The sequence below is a fragment of the Bufo bufo genome, chromosome 2 (assembly GCF_905171765.1).
Source record: "Bufo bufo chromosome 2, aBufBuf1.1, whole genome shotgun sequence".
NCBI lineage: Eukaryota > Metazoa > Chordata > Amphibia > Anura > Bufonidae > Bufo > Bufo bufo.
The window spans coordinates 512,176,787-512,190,700 of NC_053390.1; the positions used below are offsets into that span (position 1 = coordinate 512,176,787).

Below are 13,914 nucleotides of genomic sequence, written 5' to 3' on the forward strand. Positions count from 1 at the left end.
AAACCTGCCTATGCCGTTATGCATTTATGTTCAGGAGCGCAGACCCCGCACATATAGTGTGTTGCTCCTAGAAACCTCCATGTGCATCAGCAACCGGTGGGAGGAGGAGCACACACACCTATATGTACCACCATAATCAAGGTCGCCTATTAGATAAGTGCACATGAATACTACTCCCAAAATAGGAGCATATTCTCAAATGAAAGTGCCACTCCTTCAAGACAAGTTAAACAAATCACAGAAAAAATGTATAGAACATCCTGCACGATATGATAATGAATGCCGCAGGTGTACATGGCTACATATATATATAAACACAGAAAATAATGCACTATAATAATAGATGCAAGCATAACATATGGACCAAGCCCTCACTCTCTTGATAAAATCTGAGACACTTGGTCAATACGTTTTGATCAAAACACATCTAAGCCCACCTACCTAATAGGCGACCTATGGTGGTACATACAGGTGTGTGTGCTCCTCCTCCCACCGATTGATGTTGCACATGGAGGTTACTAGGAGCAACACACTATATGTGCGGGGTCTGCGCTCCTGAACATAAATGCATAACGGCATAGGCAGGTTTAGCGTATGACCCACCTGAACTGAGACCACCTTGTCGCTTGGTATCATATCGTGCAGGATGTTCTATAAATTTTTTCTGTGATTTGTTTAAAGGGTTTCTGTCACCCCACAAAACTCATTATTTTCTTTTTTGGATAGTTAGATTCCTTATAGGGCGATATAGGAGAATATAATAGTCTTACTTACTTTCATGCGGCCGATTCTTTATAAAACGAAGTTTTATAATATGTAAATGAGGGCTCTACCAGCAAGTAGGGCGTCTACTTGCTGGTAGCCGCAGCAGCGATCCGCCCCCTCGCCGTGTTGATTGACAGGGCCAGCCGGGATCTCCTCCTCCGGCCGGCCCTGTCAGTAATTCAAAAATCGCGCGCCTCTGGTCATTCGGCGCAGGCGCTCTGAGATGAGGAGGCTCGTCTCCTCAGTGCGCCTGCGCCGATGACATCACCGAAAGAGAAGACGTCATCGGCGCAGGCGCACTGAGGGAGTGCTGAGGAGACGAGCCTCCTCATCTCAGAGCGCCTGCGCCGAATGACCAGAGGCGCGCGATTTTTGAAATACTGACAGGGCCGGCCGGAGGAGGAGATCACGGCTGGCCCTGTCAATCAACACGGCGAGGGGGCGGATTGCTGCTGCGGCTACCAGCAAGTAGACGCCCTACTTGCTGGTAGAGCCCTCATTTACATATTATAAAACTTCGTTTTATAAAGAATCGGCCGCATGAAAGTAAGTAAGACTATTATATTCTCCTATATCGCCCTATAAGGAATCTAACTATCCAAAAAAAAAAAAAATGAGTTTTGTGGGGTGACAGAAACCCTTTAACATGTCCTTATGGTCAAATTATTGTCAATCTTTTCTAGGGGTACCATCATTTTTGTCCAGGCCAGTTTCATTAGTTTGTTTTTTCAAAATGATTCTATTGAACCACAATTTAAAAGCAATGTCTGATTTTCATTAGCTGAATTTCTGTATATTTGAATTTATTATTATTTTGGTCAGTTTTAAGTTAAGTGACAATTGTGGGTCTTTTTTTATTTAACAGAGGGGTACCAACAATTTTTTCACGTGTATATAAAATGAAATTTGACTCACAACTTTGATACATGCTATGTTTTGGAGGAATGAGGTAAGACAGTTTGGGGCACATTTATTATGACCGGCATTTTAGACACTGGTCTTAATAAAGCCCTAAATTGGCGGTGTGTCCGCTGAATTTATGAAGAGGCGCCTGCCTTCCTAGCTGTCTAACATTTAGACCTTTTTCTATGCCAAAAACAGGCTTAAAAAATGGTGAATGGCCTACTGGCCCGTCCCCTTCCCCGCCCACGCAACACCCACAATTTTAGACCTGTAGTGAGTGGGGCGAAGTCGCAGATAGCGGCGCAACTAATCGTTGCACCGCTATCTGAGCCTGAAATATGCTTAATTTAGGCGGATTTCAGCATAGTAAATGCACAGTAAATTTAGCATAGTAAATCAGCATAGTAAATTTATTTCAATAGATCCATTCTTTATAGCATTTATGTATAGTGCCTGTAATTTGACTTACTTTGTCTCTATTCATTGAATTATTCTGCTCAAAAAAGATGCAGTCTTTTTCTAAGAATCCCAAATTGTTTGCTAATAGTCTCCAGTCTCTTTTTTTTCTGTCCATCAATGATGCCACATGCTGAAGCTGGTCATCGCGTATTCTCCACTTGTCTTCCAAATCAATATTTACCTGAGGAGAAAAATAAAGATGATGATGAATGACATAATAGCTAGCTTCTGTTTTTTTTTTTATACTACTACTAGTTTAATATTTTGCACAATGATTATACTATACACTGCCATATGTACTGCATGTGTTCTACATACCATAACAATCAAACTTTGGACCCATAACATCAGCACAATCTGAAAATCTGAACTTGAATGTGCTTATCCAGTAGAATAGGTGATATGTAGTAACATTCTAGTAAACAGACACTTACTAAACTTATCTCCTATACATCTTCTCATAAAGCCATGGCCAAATATGCATTTGGGCAGCACTAGACACTACAGTCAGCACTTTGATTTCACCCGTACCATCTTTTATGTTGTTCGGTAGTGTTGTTTATGCTTTAGGCCAGTGGTCAGCAACCTATGGCACTCCAGTTGTGGAACTACTACTCCTACCATGCTCCATTCACTTCTGTGGGAGATCAGAGAACAGCCATTAACCTCTTCTGTCGCCTGGCGATCCAGCGCTGAAGTCAGGGTGCTCCTTCCAGTGTTTGTTTACAAGCAGTTAGCATGTGACCGCTGCAGCCAGTCTGTCGCCACAGTGGTCATGTGCCATACTACTGACAGCAAAACGCATCACTGAGTGAGATGCCAGTAATGTGTTAGATCACTGGAGAATAAAGAGGTGGGTGCTGATTTTTTGTTCCATACAATTTGCAACTATTAACTTTTTAAAATCTTATTTTATTTCTATAACCTGCTCTTTATTGAACTGTGAATCATTATGCTGACACCTTGCTGTCCACTAGCATTAGGGTCATATAAGCACTGTGCTGTAGGTGACCACATACTGTGTAAGTAAATTTCATACCTTTAGGGTCCATTCACACGTCCGCTAAATGGGTCCGCATCCGTTTCGCAATTTTGCGGAACAGGTGCGGACCCATTCATTTTCAAATGGGCCGGAATGTGCTGTCCGCATCCGTATTTGCCTATTCTTGTCCGCAATTGCGGACAAGAAAATACATTTTCTATGAGAGTGTCGGCGATGTGCGGTCCTCAAAATGCGCAACGCACATTGCCGGTGTCCGTGTTTTGCAGATCCACATAACACATACGGACGTGTGAATGGAGCCTTACTGGATCTTTTTCTGTGAGCTATACAATGAATATGACATGTAATGGTGTAATGGACAATCCTTTTGAGGACCTATTACAGCAGCTGATTATTGACCAAACAAATGTTTGCAGGATCGGCTAATCACAATTTTTATGTGGCAGAAAAAATGAGTGCTTGTCAGCAACACATCTCCTCCTGTAAACAAGGGATGTGCTGCTGACAAGAATGGAAATGCAAGTTATGAAAGAAAGTTGTGAACAATCCCCTGACAATTAGCCAGTGTAATAGCTCCTTTTGACAAGGGACAATCAACTTTCTACATCATTGATTGGCACATGCTAGAAGCAATTAAAATGACCCTTACTACCAGGTTTTCCCCACAGATGGAGGACAATTTGGGAGAGATTTAGAACATAAGTGGCACTAAAAAGTCACAATTTATTGAATATTTTCACCTATTTTGTGATTTCTTGTGGAGATAAAAGAGTGGGGCTTGGTAGTAGGGGAGACGCCACAGATTTACTATAATGTATACCAGAAACTGGCGTAAATTATAGCTTAAGTTTACTCCAATAGATAGAATATATTTAAGTTCTGGTGCATGGAAGGCCAGAGATGTGTCTCTTAATAAATTAGGGCACAGGAGATCAAAACTAAATCTCCCCCTTTGTTATCAGCTTATTATTGAGGCTTGAACCTCTCTAACAAGAAGGCACAGCAAAAAGGGTGATCCTTCCATTACTCTTAATACATAATTACATAATTGTACTTACTGGAACTGAAGACAGCTCCCTTTCAGATGCAGTTGTCACTTCTAACGGTAATATTGGGAAGTTCAATATTGATGTGATTTGCTCACGAGGCATACTATGAACCCAGGACACAAACTGATCTTCATCAATTTCTCCTTGTATAAACATGAAAAACACATAAATCAGAAATTAAGTTGAATATTTGCATGCCATTTTTGATATTTTTTTTTACAAGGATGCAGCTTGGTGAGAGGTTCTAGTGCAGCATAAGCATGATGTGCTATACGCACCAGCCGTAAGCAGTAGACTTACTTTGCCATGGTGTCAAGTGGTGCTACATTAGTACCCTTGAGCAAGGGTGCTTTGGACTATGGATGTTTGGAAGTTGGAAATCTTCCACAGTTTATTATAAGAGACTATGCAAAGTTTCGGAGGGGAAAAAAAACTGACTTACAGGCCTCTTGACTTTCTGGTTTAGCTCTGTTGTTTAAGTCTAAAGACTTGTTTATGTCTGGAAAGACTGCTTAGTCATTCCCGTAGACTTGTATTGAAATGATATGACAGACTGAAATTGCAACATTATTGCTGTTTAGGCTGTGCTTCTCGACTCAACTCCTCCCACTAGCAGGTTCTAGTTCAGTTACAAATTGCATATCAGGAAAGCAGTTAGAGCCCAAAGTTGTCTGCAGATAGTGACCAGTGTTTAATAGAAGAGACTCTGACAGAGTGCAAGAGTAACCAGAAGAAGACGCTGAGATGGGGTCACTCTGCCACAGAGTACTTTGACCAGAGGGCCAACCAGCTGACAGAGCCACAGACCGTGAGCCACCAGCCCTTTGGCCAGGGTACCCATCTTCTGAGAAAGAGAGGGACAGCTTTCCACAGCACAAAACCTTCTTCTGCTAGGATGGAGACTTGAGAAGCCAGCACAGTGCCTTTCCCATATTGTTTTGCACTTGAGTTGCTCCAGTAGAGAAGCACACTGGTTTAATGCAGACCCTGGATGTCTGGACCCTTTTTCCCATTGGATTGCACCTCAACTTACCATCTCTTCCGGAGCAGGGAGCAGCCTCACCTCAACTGTGTCCGAAGGACCCAGCATAGCACTGGGATTACCCCAAATCCGGCCACTGCACTACCAACCTTCAGTAACAAATCGGGGCATAATGGTTGAGCTGCTGAACTAAGAATCTATGTACTGTATGTACAATAGCATACAGAGATTTATATGTATCACTATTTGTGGAGGGGTGCCAAACTTACCGTAATATATTTTCCCAGGAGAATAAATGCCAAGCAACCTGTCTAAACTAAATGGACATTAGATAGACATATAATAGATACAACTAATGATGAATGGCCATGCTAATGTTGTATGAATCTAATAAAATAATTATGTAGCAATAAGCAAAAACATAATTATCAGAAATACTTTGTGTTTTTCCTCTGGAGATGTTATTGTGCCCAATAAAGTATGTAAATATTAAATTAGCAATAATATTCGTGTATGTATAGACACCAAGCACTGAGATGGACTTTAGCTGCAGTAATCTAGCAGCTCCATCCACTGTGTTGTTGCAGCAGCAGCAGCTGCCAAAGTCAAATAATCAGTAGTGCTACAGCGGTAATGTAGCATTACGTTGCCACCGTTCAAACTATGGTCGATGATTGCTTTCCATTGTACCTCAGAGAGAGGTCCTAAGGCAACCATTTTAAAGTTTAGGACCTGCAGTTTTCCCCCCCAGCAACTTTCCTGCGATGCTAGGATTGTTCCTTTCATGGCCTGCCATTGGATCCCCCCCCATCACCGGATGTTGATCTGTGACGGGAACAATCTTAGCATCACGGGTGACGCTAGGCAGGCTCATTCCCATCACTGCCTGCTATTGCTGCCCCACCATCCCCGTCTCCGGATGTTTTCATCCGTGTTATGGGGAGATGCAGAGGTGGCCGTGCGGGCATCAGAAGCAACACGTGTGATGGGGAGCCAGGTAATTATAACCAGTTCCAGGGGCCTGGGCATTTTAGGGGGTATTATAGGGGTTTGATAACCACTTTAAAGAAAAAAAAACTCTCACCTACCATGTGCAACTTTTGCAGTCTTGGTGTTAGTTCACACACAATGGAAAGTCCACATAGCAAAAATCACCTTGTTGGCAGTTCTGCCTCCAGCAGTCCACAGCAGGCTTTTAGGGGGCCTGTTTCCCCTAAACACGGGTCTCAGCCCTCGAGCACGGCACAAGCCTCAGTTCCCAGCACACACACACTTTGCTGCTGAGCCCAGCTGTCTTTTAAGGACACCTAGGTGCTGTCAAAACCCGGACCGGCACTTAAAATCCAGTCCGGTGTTTGACCCCACCTGGCTGCAAATCAGCCCAGCAGCACACGCTGGGAGGAAAATACCTGTTTTCCCAGACCTTACCCCTAACTGTGTCACACCTTATGTGGCAGAAGGTGCCTTTGGGTCCGCTCAGGCACCATAGCCTAGATGCCACGGCTACCTCTGTACCTTACAGCTATGCTTGCAGCTTTCTTAGCACAATGTATGCCTTTATCCAAGAAACAGAATTTTTCTAAATATTACAAGCACTATAAATGTTAAAAAGAGTATGTAGGAATTCTATCTAAAGGAGGTTCAAGATGAAATACATCTACATTATATCTTTATGGCAGGTCACACTCTGTAGCTTTGCTGCATTAAACACCATGTTCCTCTTCTGGGAACATGACAAGGAGCTGCCAGGAAAGCATTATGATTTATCCTGAGGTCAAAAGAATATAGATATAAATAAGATTCAATTGGCAACTATTTTAAAGGGGGCCCGATACCACTCCTGACACGTCTGTTTTAGTAAATAATTGTATTCCACATGAAATTACAATTCTGGAACATCTATTCTTATGACTCTATGTTTTGCCCTTTTTTTTTTTTTCTGGCTAGAAGTTTATGGATAAAGTCACTTATGGGTGTTACCATTTGGGAGTGTGTCCCTGCACAGTCTAGCATTGTTTTCACATGACCACCACTGCTGCCAATAAATGGTCTCAGCAGTTACGTGTGTATTAATGACACGTGACTGCAGAAGCCAATTGGTTTGTGTGCATTAAACACTGCAGTGCTCAAGTGAAAACAATTGGGATGTTATCACTTCTGGGCGGTGGGGACTAGACCTGCAGCATTGTTTAGCCCTCAACTGCCCCATTTGCCAATATTACGGTACTAAATCAAAGAAATCCATCAGATGTGCATTCGTATTTATTGTTATAGTGAAAGGGGATAAGCTGCTGTCAGACATCTGTCTCCACCTACTGTACAATAACTTGTAGTAAGGATTAGGAATATTACATCAGACATCAGTATGGCAGCTGGGCTGCCTCTGTACATTTTAGCTTATCTGTGGATTTGGTTTTTGAGGACTCTCCTGGCAATAGTCTAAAGTGAATGATTATTTAAACGGCTTGGCCAATCTTAGATGTTAGGATATGTCATCAAAGCCAAATAGTGCGGGTCCCGCTCTCCATTCACTGCTATGGGAGTACCGAAAATAACTGAGTAAGCGAGCTTGGCTAGTTACGGAAGTTCCATAGCAGTAAATGGAGAGTGCACTGCTTATGCACATACTGCTGTATTGTACTGCATTGAAAAAGTCATTTTCACACTGACAGTTGCTTATGACACCAAGCCTGGAGGCAGTGGTGTGTCTAGGGTGTTTAGCACCCGGGGTGGATCCTTTCTCTGGCACCCCCCCCCCACCCTTAGTACTTAAAAGTAAATTGCACCCCCTCACAGTAGTATTGCCCTCATTGTACAACCTTTACAGTAGTTTTGTCCAGATAGTTGCCCCCTCACGGTAGTTATGCCCATATTGTGCCCCTCATGGTAGTTATGCCCACACTGTTCCCCCTAACAGTATTTATGCTCTCACTGTACAACTTTCACAGTAGTTATGCCCACATTGTGCCCCCTTAAAGTACTTATCCCTTCATTGTGCCCCCTTCACAGTAGTTATGCCCGCATTGTGCCCCCTTCACAGTAGTAATGCCCTATCTGTGCCCCCATACCAGTAATAATACCCTCTGTGCCCCTTCAAAGTTGTAATGCCCATTGTGCTCCCTTCACAGTAATAATGTCCACTCAGTGCCCCATAACAGTTAAGCCCACCCCCTTTACAGGAGTAATGCTCTCTGTGCCCCCTTCACAGTAGTAATGCCCATTGTGCCCCCTTAATAGTAGTATTGTCCTCTGTGTCCCCTTTGTAGTAATTTTGTCCTCTGTGCCCCCATTGTAGTAGTATTGTCCTCTGCGCCCCCTTTGTAGTAGTAATGCCCTTTGTGCCCCCTTTGTAGTAGTATGTCCCTATGTGCCCCCTCCATACTAGAAATGCCTATTGTGCTCCCTTCACAGCAGTAAAGCCCTCTGTGCCCCCTTTGTAGTAGCATTGCCCTCTGTGCCCCCTTTGCTATAGTATTGCCCTCTGTGCCCCCTGTGTACTGCTAAAGCCCTCTGTGCCCCCTTTGTATTGGTAAATCCCTCTGTGCTCCCTTTGTAGTAGTAATGCCCTCTGTGCTCCCTTTGTAGTAGTAATGCCCTCTGTGCGCCCCCCATGGTAGAAATGCCCTCTGTGCCCCCTACATGGTAGAAATGCCCTCTGTGCCCCCTCTGCACAGCAACAACAACAACAAAAAAAAACGCAGTATCTACTCACTTTGTCCCGTTCCTGAAGCTCACAGTCCTTTCTTCCCTGGAGTCACAGATCATTTTGCAGCACTGTGTGGGCTGAGCTTAGGCAGATTTTTGGGCTGCAGGCTCCTCCCACACAGGCCTTCAGCGCAATCTGTGTCTGCAGGCTGAATGGTGGAGCAGGGAGAAATCCTGAAGGAGGGGAGGAGCGCTGGGAGCTGAGTGGTCAGTGAGTGACAGTACCGCAGCTCCCGACGCTCCAGCAATGAGCGCTCTCTTTTGTATTGATGGAGGCGCTCATTGCTTCTGATAGCAGGCACCCGGGGCGGACCGTCCCCCTCCTTGGCACACCACTACTCATAGGCTTCCATACTTAGCAGGCCCGGAGGCCTTTTTTTTAAATATTGACCAAATTCAATCTGTAAAACAATATTCAATAACTGACAGCTGCCTGGTAATGGTAGGGATAATGAGTGCCCATCAGTGGAATACGATGCAGCCTTCCATTGGAGGTTTACGTCTGGAGTCCTCCAGATCTACGCCTCTGATGGAAGCCTCAAAACGTGGAGCCTAATACTATATAATATTTGGACATTTATCACAATGGCACATGCTGTATGATACATTTGGTGCATTTTCATAGTCAACTTTACAACACTTATTGGTTGGCTCACTTTGCACCAAAATGGTGCATGTTGACACTTTTTAGGTTTCACCCTTCCTTAACCCATTTCCCCAAAACCATGTCCCTTGTCTAGTGAGGCACAAAAAGTGTCTAAAACACATAAACGTGGACAAGGCATGTATTGGATGATATTTTATTATCTCTACAATACAACAGCCTAAAACGAGACAAGACAGGCAGATAATGTCACACAGTGACTCACTCTGTCTGACAGATTTGGTGTAAAAAATGCCTAAAACACATAAATCTGGCACAAGGCATGTTTGCCAGGGCTTTTTTTTTTTTGGGCACAAATTGAAACAGAATCTCCCTCACTGAACTCACCTTTATTCTTTTTATCAATTTCAAAAAGTAAAAGATGGCAAAGGTCATCTATATCTTTAGATTCTTCACTTGGATATAAATTGGACAGCAGGACCTTAAGAGATTCCTTTGTCATTGTACTTGAGGTTAATGTTTGGAAGAACCCTGAAAAGAAAGAGTTAAAGAAAAATATTTGAAAGCAATGTTTTATTCTGTTTTATTATTGTATATTAAAAGTTATACTTTTCTTTTATCATATATCCTTCACCTTTTCTAATATTCTTATCCCCAGATTCTTCACTGTAAATCCTAATATATTACTATTTAATTGTATTTATAATTAGATGTCAATACTCATGTTTAGCTCATTTGTATTAGATAAAAATAAATGCACCATGTTACTCACCTATCACTTATTCCTTTGACGAGTTGGTTTTCTTTTCATAAATGCGACTTTTTGACCAAGTCACGTCTTTCTGCTCTAAATGCGACTTTTTACACAAAACACCACAACATAAGCTGGTCTAATTGTCCTCAACAATTTGAGCTATTTCTGCCGATAAGAGGATGATAATTGAGGTGTAATATGCGTAAATTTGATAGCTCCGCCCACTTTGACATTTCTGGCGCAATGCATTCTTTATGGTGAAAATTCTGGAGAAAACAGTTGATATATTTGGCGCAAATCAAAACGCCATTCTTTTTGGCGCATGCTTAGTAAATGTCCCCCACTATGTTTAAAGAGGACCTATCACCAGAAAATGCAGTGCAATAGCAGCATGCTATAGAACATGAGGAGCTGAGAAGATTTATATTTGGGAAAATAGAAAAAGTATGTGAGGAGGGCACTCCATTATCTGGCTGTTGCAGGAACACTTACTTTGTGATAAAATTGTATATAGGTTTTATTTTTATTCTTTATCTCATCCACCATAATCAATGGTGAGATATAAGCTGAGTACATCAAACGAAAAACCCTCTTAAAAACAGACAAATTAATAAAAAAAACTAAAATAACCCTAATAAAATAGAATAGATACCAGAATAGACAGTTGCATATGGTTGATGTGCATATCCAACCCTGCAAGTCACATGGTATTAGGCTAGGGTAAGCGGCTATGCATATCTCTTTTAACAATACAGTATTCAGTTTAAAACCATTGTTTATTAAATCCACAATATAGATGATACATGTCCAGTTAGTAGCACAAAATGATGGGCAATATCGTATTTCAATGTTATTAGAAATCATCAGGGTCCAGTTTCCAATAAATGTCTTTTACATTATTTGGGATTTACCTGTATTGTAATGTTATGATGGTTGCTGGATAAATCTCCACTTTGTTTGCAGGCACTAGGCAATCTTAAATATAAGTAGCCAATGTCCTTATTTGTACAATGTTGCAGAACACCACTGTAGATATTGCTGGTAATTTAGATAAATCGTTACATTACCATTCCATGCAGTCTCGGAGCGTGTGTACAGGGTAGATGTTACCTCGCTGGAGAGCCTTGTATTGCCTCCGCTGTGTTCGGCGTCCCACGTGTTTGTTCACCTGCTCCTGAGAAGACCCTACGTGCAGTGAAAGTTCAGAGCGCGCGCTTTCCTATTACAGGTGGATCGGTGGCGTATAACCCAAACTGTTCAGTATATGGGTATCGATGTTTCAATATGTACTGTCACTTCCTTAGGTCACCAAATGCGTTTTCGGAGCTACATTCTCCTTCATCAGTGGTAGGAAAATATTTTGTAAAACCCGTAACTTATACATTTATATGTCTCCTATTTCCACCTCCTTTAAACAGCTATCGGTACAGGGAAGAGGTTTTATCAGTGATTGATAACATTGTGTGTATAAGGCTACTTTCACACCTGCGTTCCCGAACGCAGCCGTCCAGCCCTGATGCATTCTCAATGGAGGCGGATCCACTGAGAATGCATCCGCCTGCCAGCGCTCAGCCTCCGCTCCGCTCAGTGAGTGGACACCTGAACGCTGCTTGCAGCGTTCGGGTGCCCGCCTGGCCGTGCGGAGGCGAACGGATCCGTCCAGACTTATAATGGAAGTCAATGGGGACGGATCCGTTTGAAGATGACACAGTATGGCTCAATTTTCAAACGGATCCGTCCCCCATTGACTTTCAATGTAAAGTCAAAACGGATCCGTTTGCATTATCATGAACAAAAAAAACAAAAAAAAAATTTTTTTATTTTTTTTGTTCATGGTTATGCAAACGGATCCGTTCTGAACGGATGCAAGCGTTTGCATTTTAGGAGCGGATCCGTCTGTGCAGATACCAGACGGATCCGCTCCTAACGCAAGTGTGAAAGTAGCCTAAGTGTGCATTAGTTCTCATGCCCACAAATGTTAGTGATCTGTGCAAATATTGTGGACTGCAAACGGCGGGTCCACAATATACGGGCACTGGCCCTGTGAACTCCGTGGTGCGGATCCAGGACACGCTGAATCTTTTGCGGAGCAGAGGCATGGATTGGAAGCCCACAGAAGCACTTCCGTGGGCTTTCTGGTCCGTGCCTCCGCACTACAGAAGATAAGGCATGTCCTACCTTTTGCCGAATCTTGCAGATCCTGGACCCATATAAGTCACTGGATCGGCATCCACACCACAGAGTGCACATGGCCAGTGCCTATGCATTAAGTACGGCTATTTGCGGTGTGCAGCACAGGCCCCTTATGTTTGTGGGCATGAACCCTAAGAGATAGCTGGCAGTCACTCATAACTCCTCCTTCCTGGACCGATAGCTCTTCACAGGAGGTGAAAAAAGCAAAGATATCAATGTACAGATTACAGGTTTTAATGAATCTTTTCCCACAAACCTATACATTAGTCTTCTCAGCTCCTCCTGCTCTATAACATGTTTCCTGCAGATTGCACTGCATTTTGTGGTGACAGGGCCTCTTTAAATTGACCACCTTGCCAGTTTTATTCCACAGGCTGCATGACACAAAAACTAAATCATAAGAACAAAGACCCAGATTTACTAATCTGTCTGTCAAAATCCTGTTTAAAAGGAGTCACAAACTGGCACAATGTAGGGCATCTAGGATTTCTACACTTTTTTTTAACATGCTTGGTAAGGGGCAGAGTTTATTGGAAAGGGGGCAGAGCTTCATTGAATGGGTGGCACCACTTTGTGTCAAAATTGTCTCAAACTAAGCCACACAATAGTTGGTATAGAGTCAGAGAAAAGTGTCTGTCCCTGCACCAGATTTATCATCCAGCCTGAGCCCCTGTGATAATTTGGTGCAGGTCTAGGCAGCCCGTCTAAGTTTACACCATCTTTAGGATTAGTAAATTTGAGCCAAAATCCCTAGCCTTGTCCTTGCTCTAACCAGGGCCGATCCTACACGGGGTGCAGTGGGTGCCCCGCACCCCAGCGCTGTCACCCGAAAGGCGCCGAGCGAGCCGCCGGGACTTTTTTTTTTTTGACTTTTTTTTTTTTTTAAGCCGAGCAGCCGAGCCGCCGATTCGCCGAGGAATCTGCGAGCCGAGCGGGATGTCAGTGACGACGTGACGTCAGAGCCCGCGGCGCGCCGCCTCTGCGGCTGGAGATCATATAGCTCCGCTCGGCTCCACCCACCTCTGCCATCTTCAGACAGCGTGGTAGCTAGGAGGCAGAGGAGGGACTGGAGCGAGCGGACAGCGGAGCATTTTAAAGCTGCTGCTGCCTGATTCAGCTGAGCTGATTGAGCCTGCCCAGTGCCTTGAATGCCTTCTGCCTGGTCTGGCTAGACAGACTGAGTGGCGTGCCATCGATCTGATCATCTGCCTGCTGGCTGCTGCAGTGCCTTGCGAAGTGGGTGCTGACTGCACCTGACCTGGCTGGCTTCCCTGGCTGCACCCTGTGTGTAAGTAATACTGTTACTGTGTGCCATTAAATGCAACCATTGTGCACTGCCCATCAAACTGCAGCCACTGTGCCCATCAACATGCAGCCACTGTGCCCATCAAAATGCAGCTACTGTGCCCATCAAAATGCAGCTATTGTGCCCATCAAAACACATACTGTGGCCATAAAAACACAGCCACTGTGCTGTGCCTGTCAAACGCAGCCACT

The 13,914-nt window shown here is 43.6% G+C and overlaps 1 protein-coding gene across 2 annotated transcripts in view; it reads right to left on the reverse strand.

Annotated features, from left to right (window-relative positions):
* Positions 1-13,914, reverse strand: part of LOC120991649 — a 314,874-nt gene that overhangs the window by 14,578 nt on the left and 286,382 nt on the right. For both annotated transcript variants that reach the window (XM_040420444.1, XM_040420445.1), the window contains 3 exons: positions 9,858-10,001; positions 4,189-4,322; positions 2,138-2,308 (listed from right to left, as the gene is read on the reverse strand). In XM_040420444.1, coding sequence (XP_040276378.1) covers positions 2,138-2,308; positions 4,189-4,322; positions 9,858-10,001 — 449 coding nt within the window. The remainder of the gene's footprint in view (positions 1-2,137; positions 2,309-4,188; positions 4,323-9,857; positions 10,002-13,914) is intronic.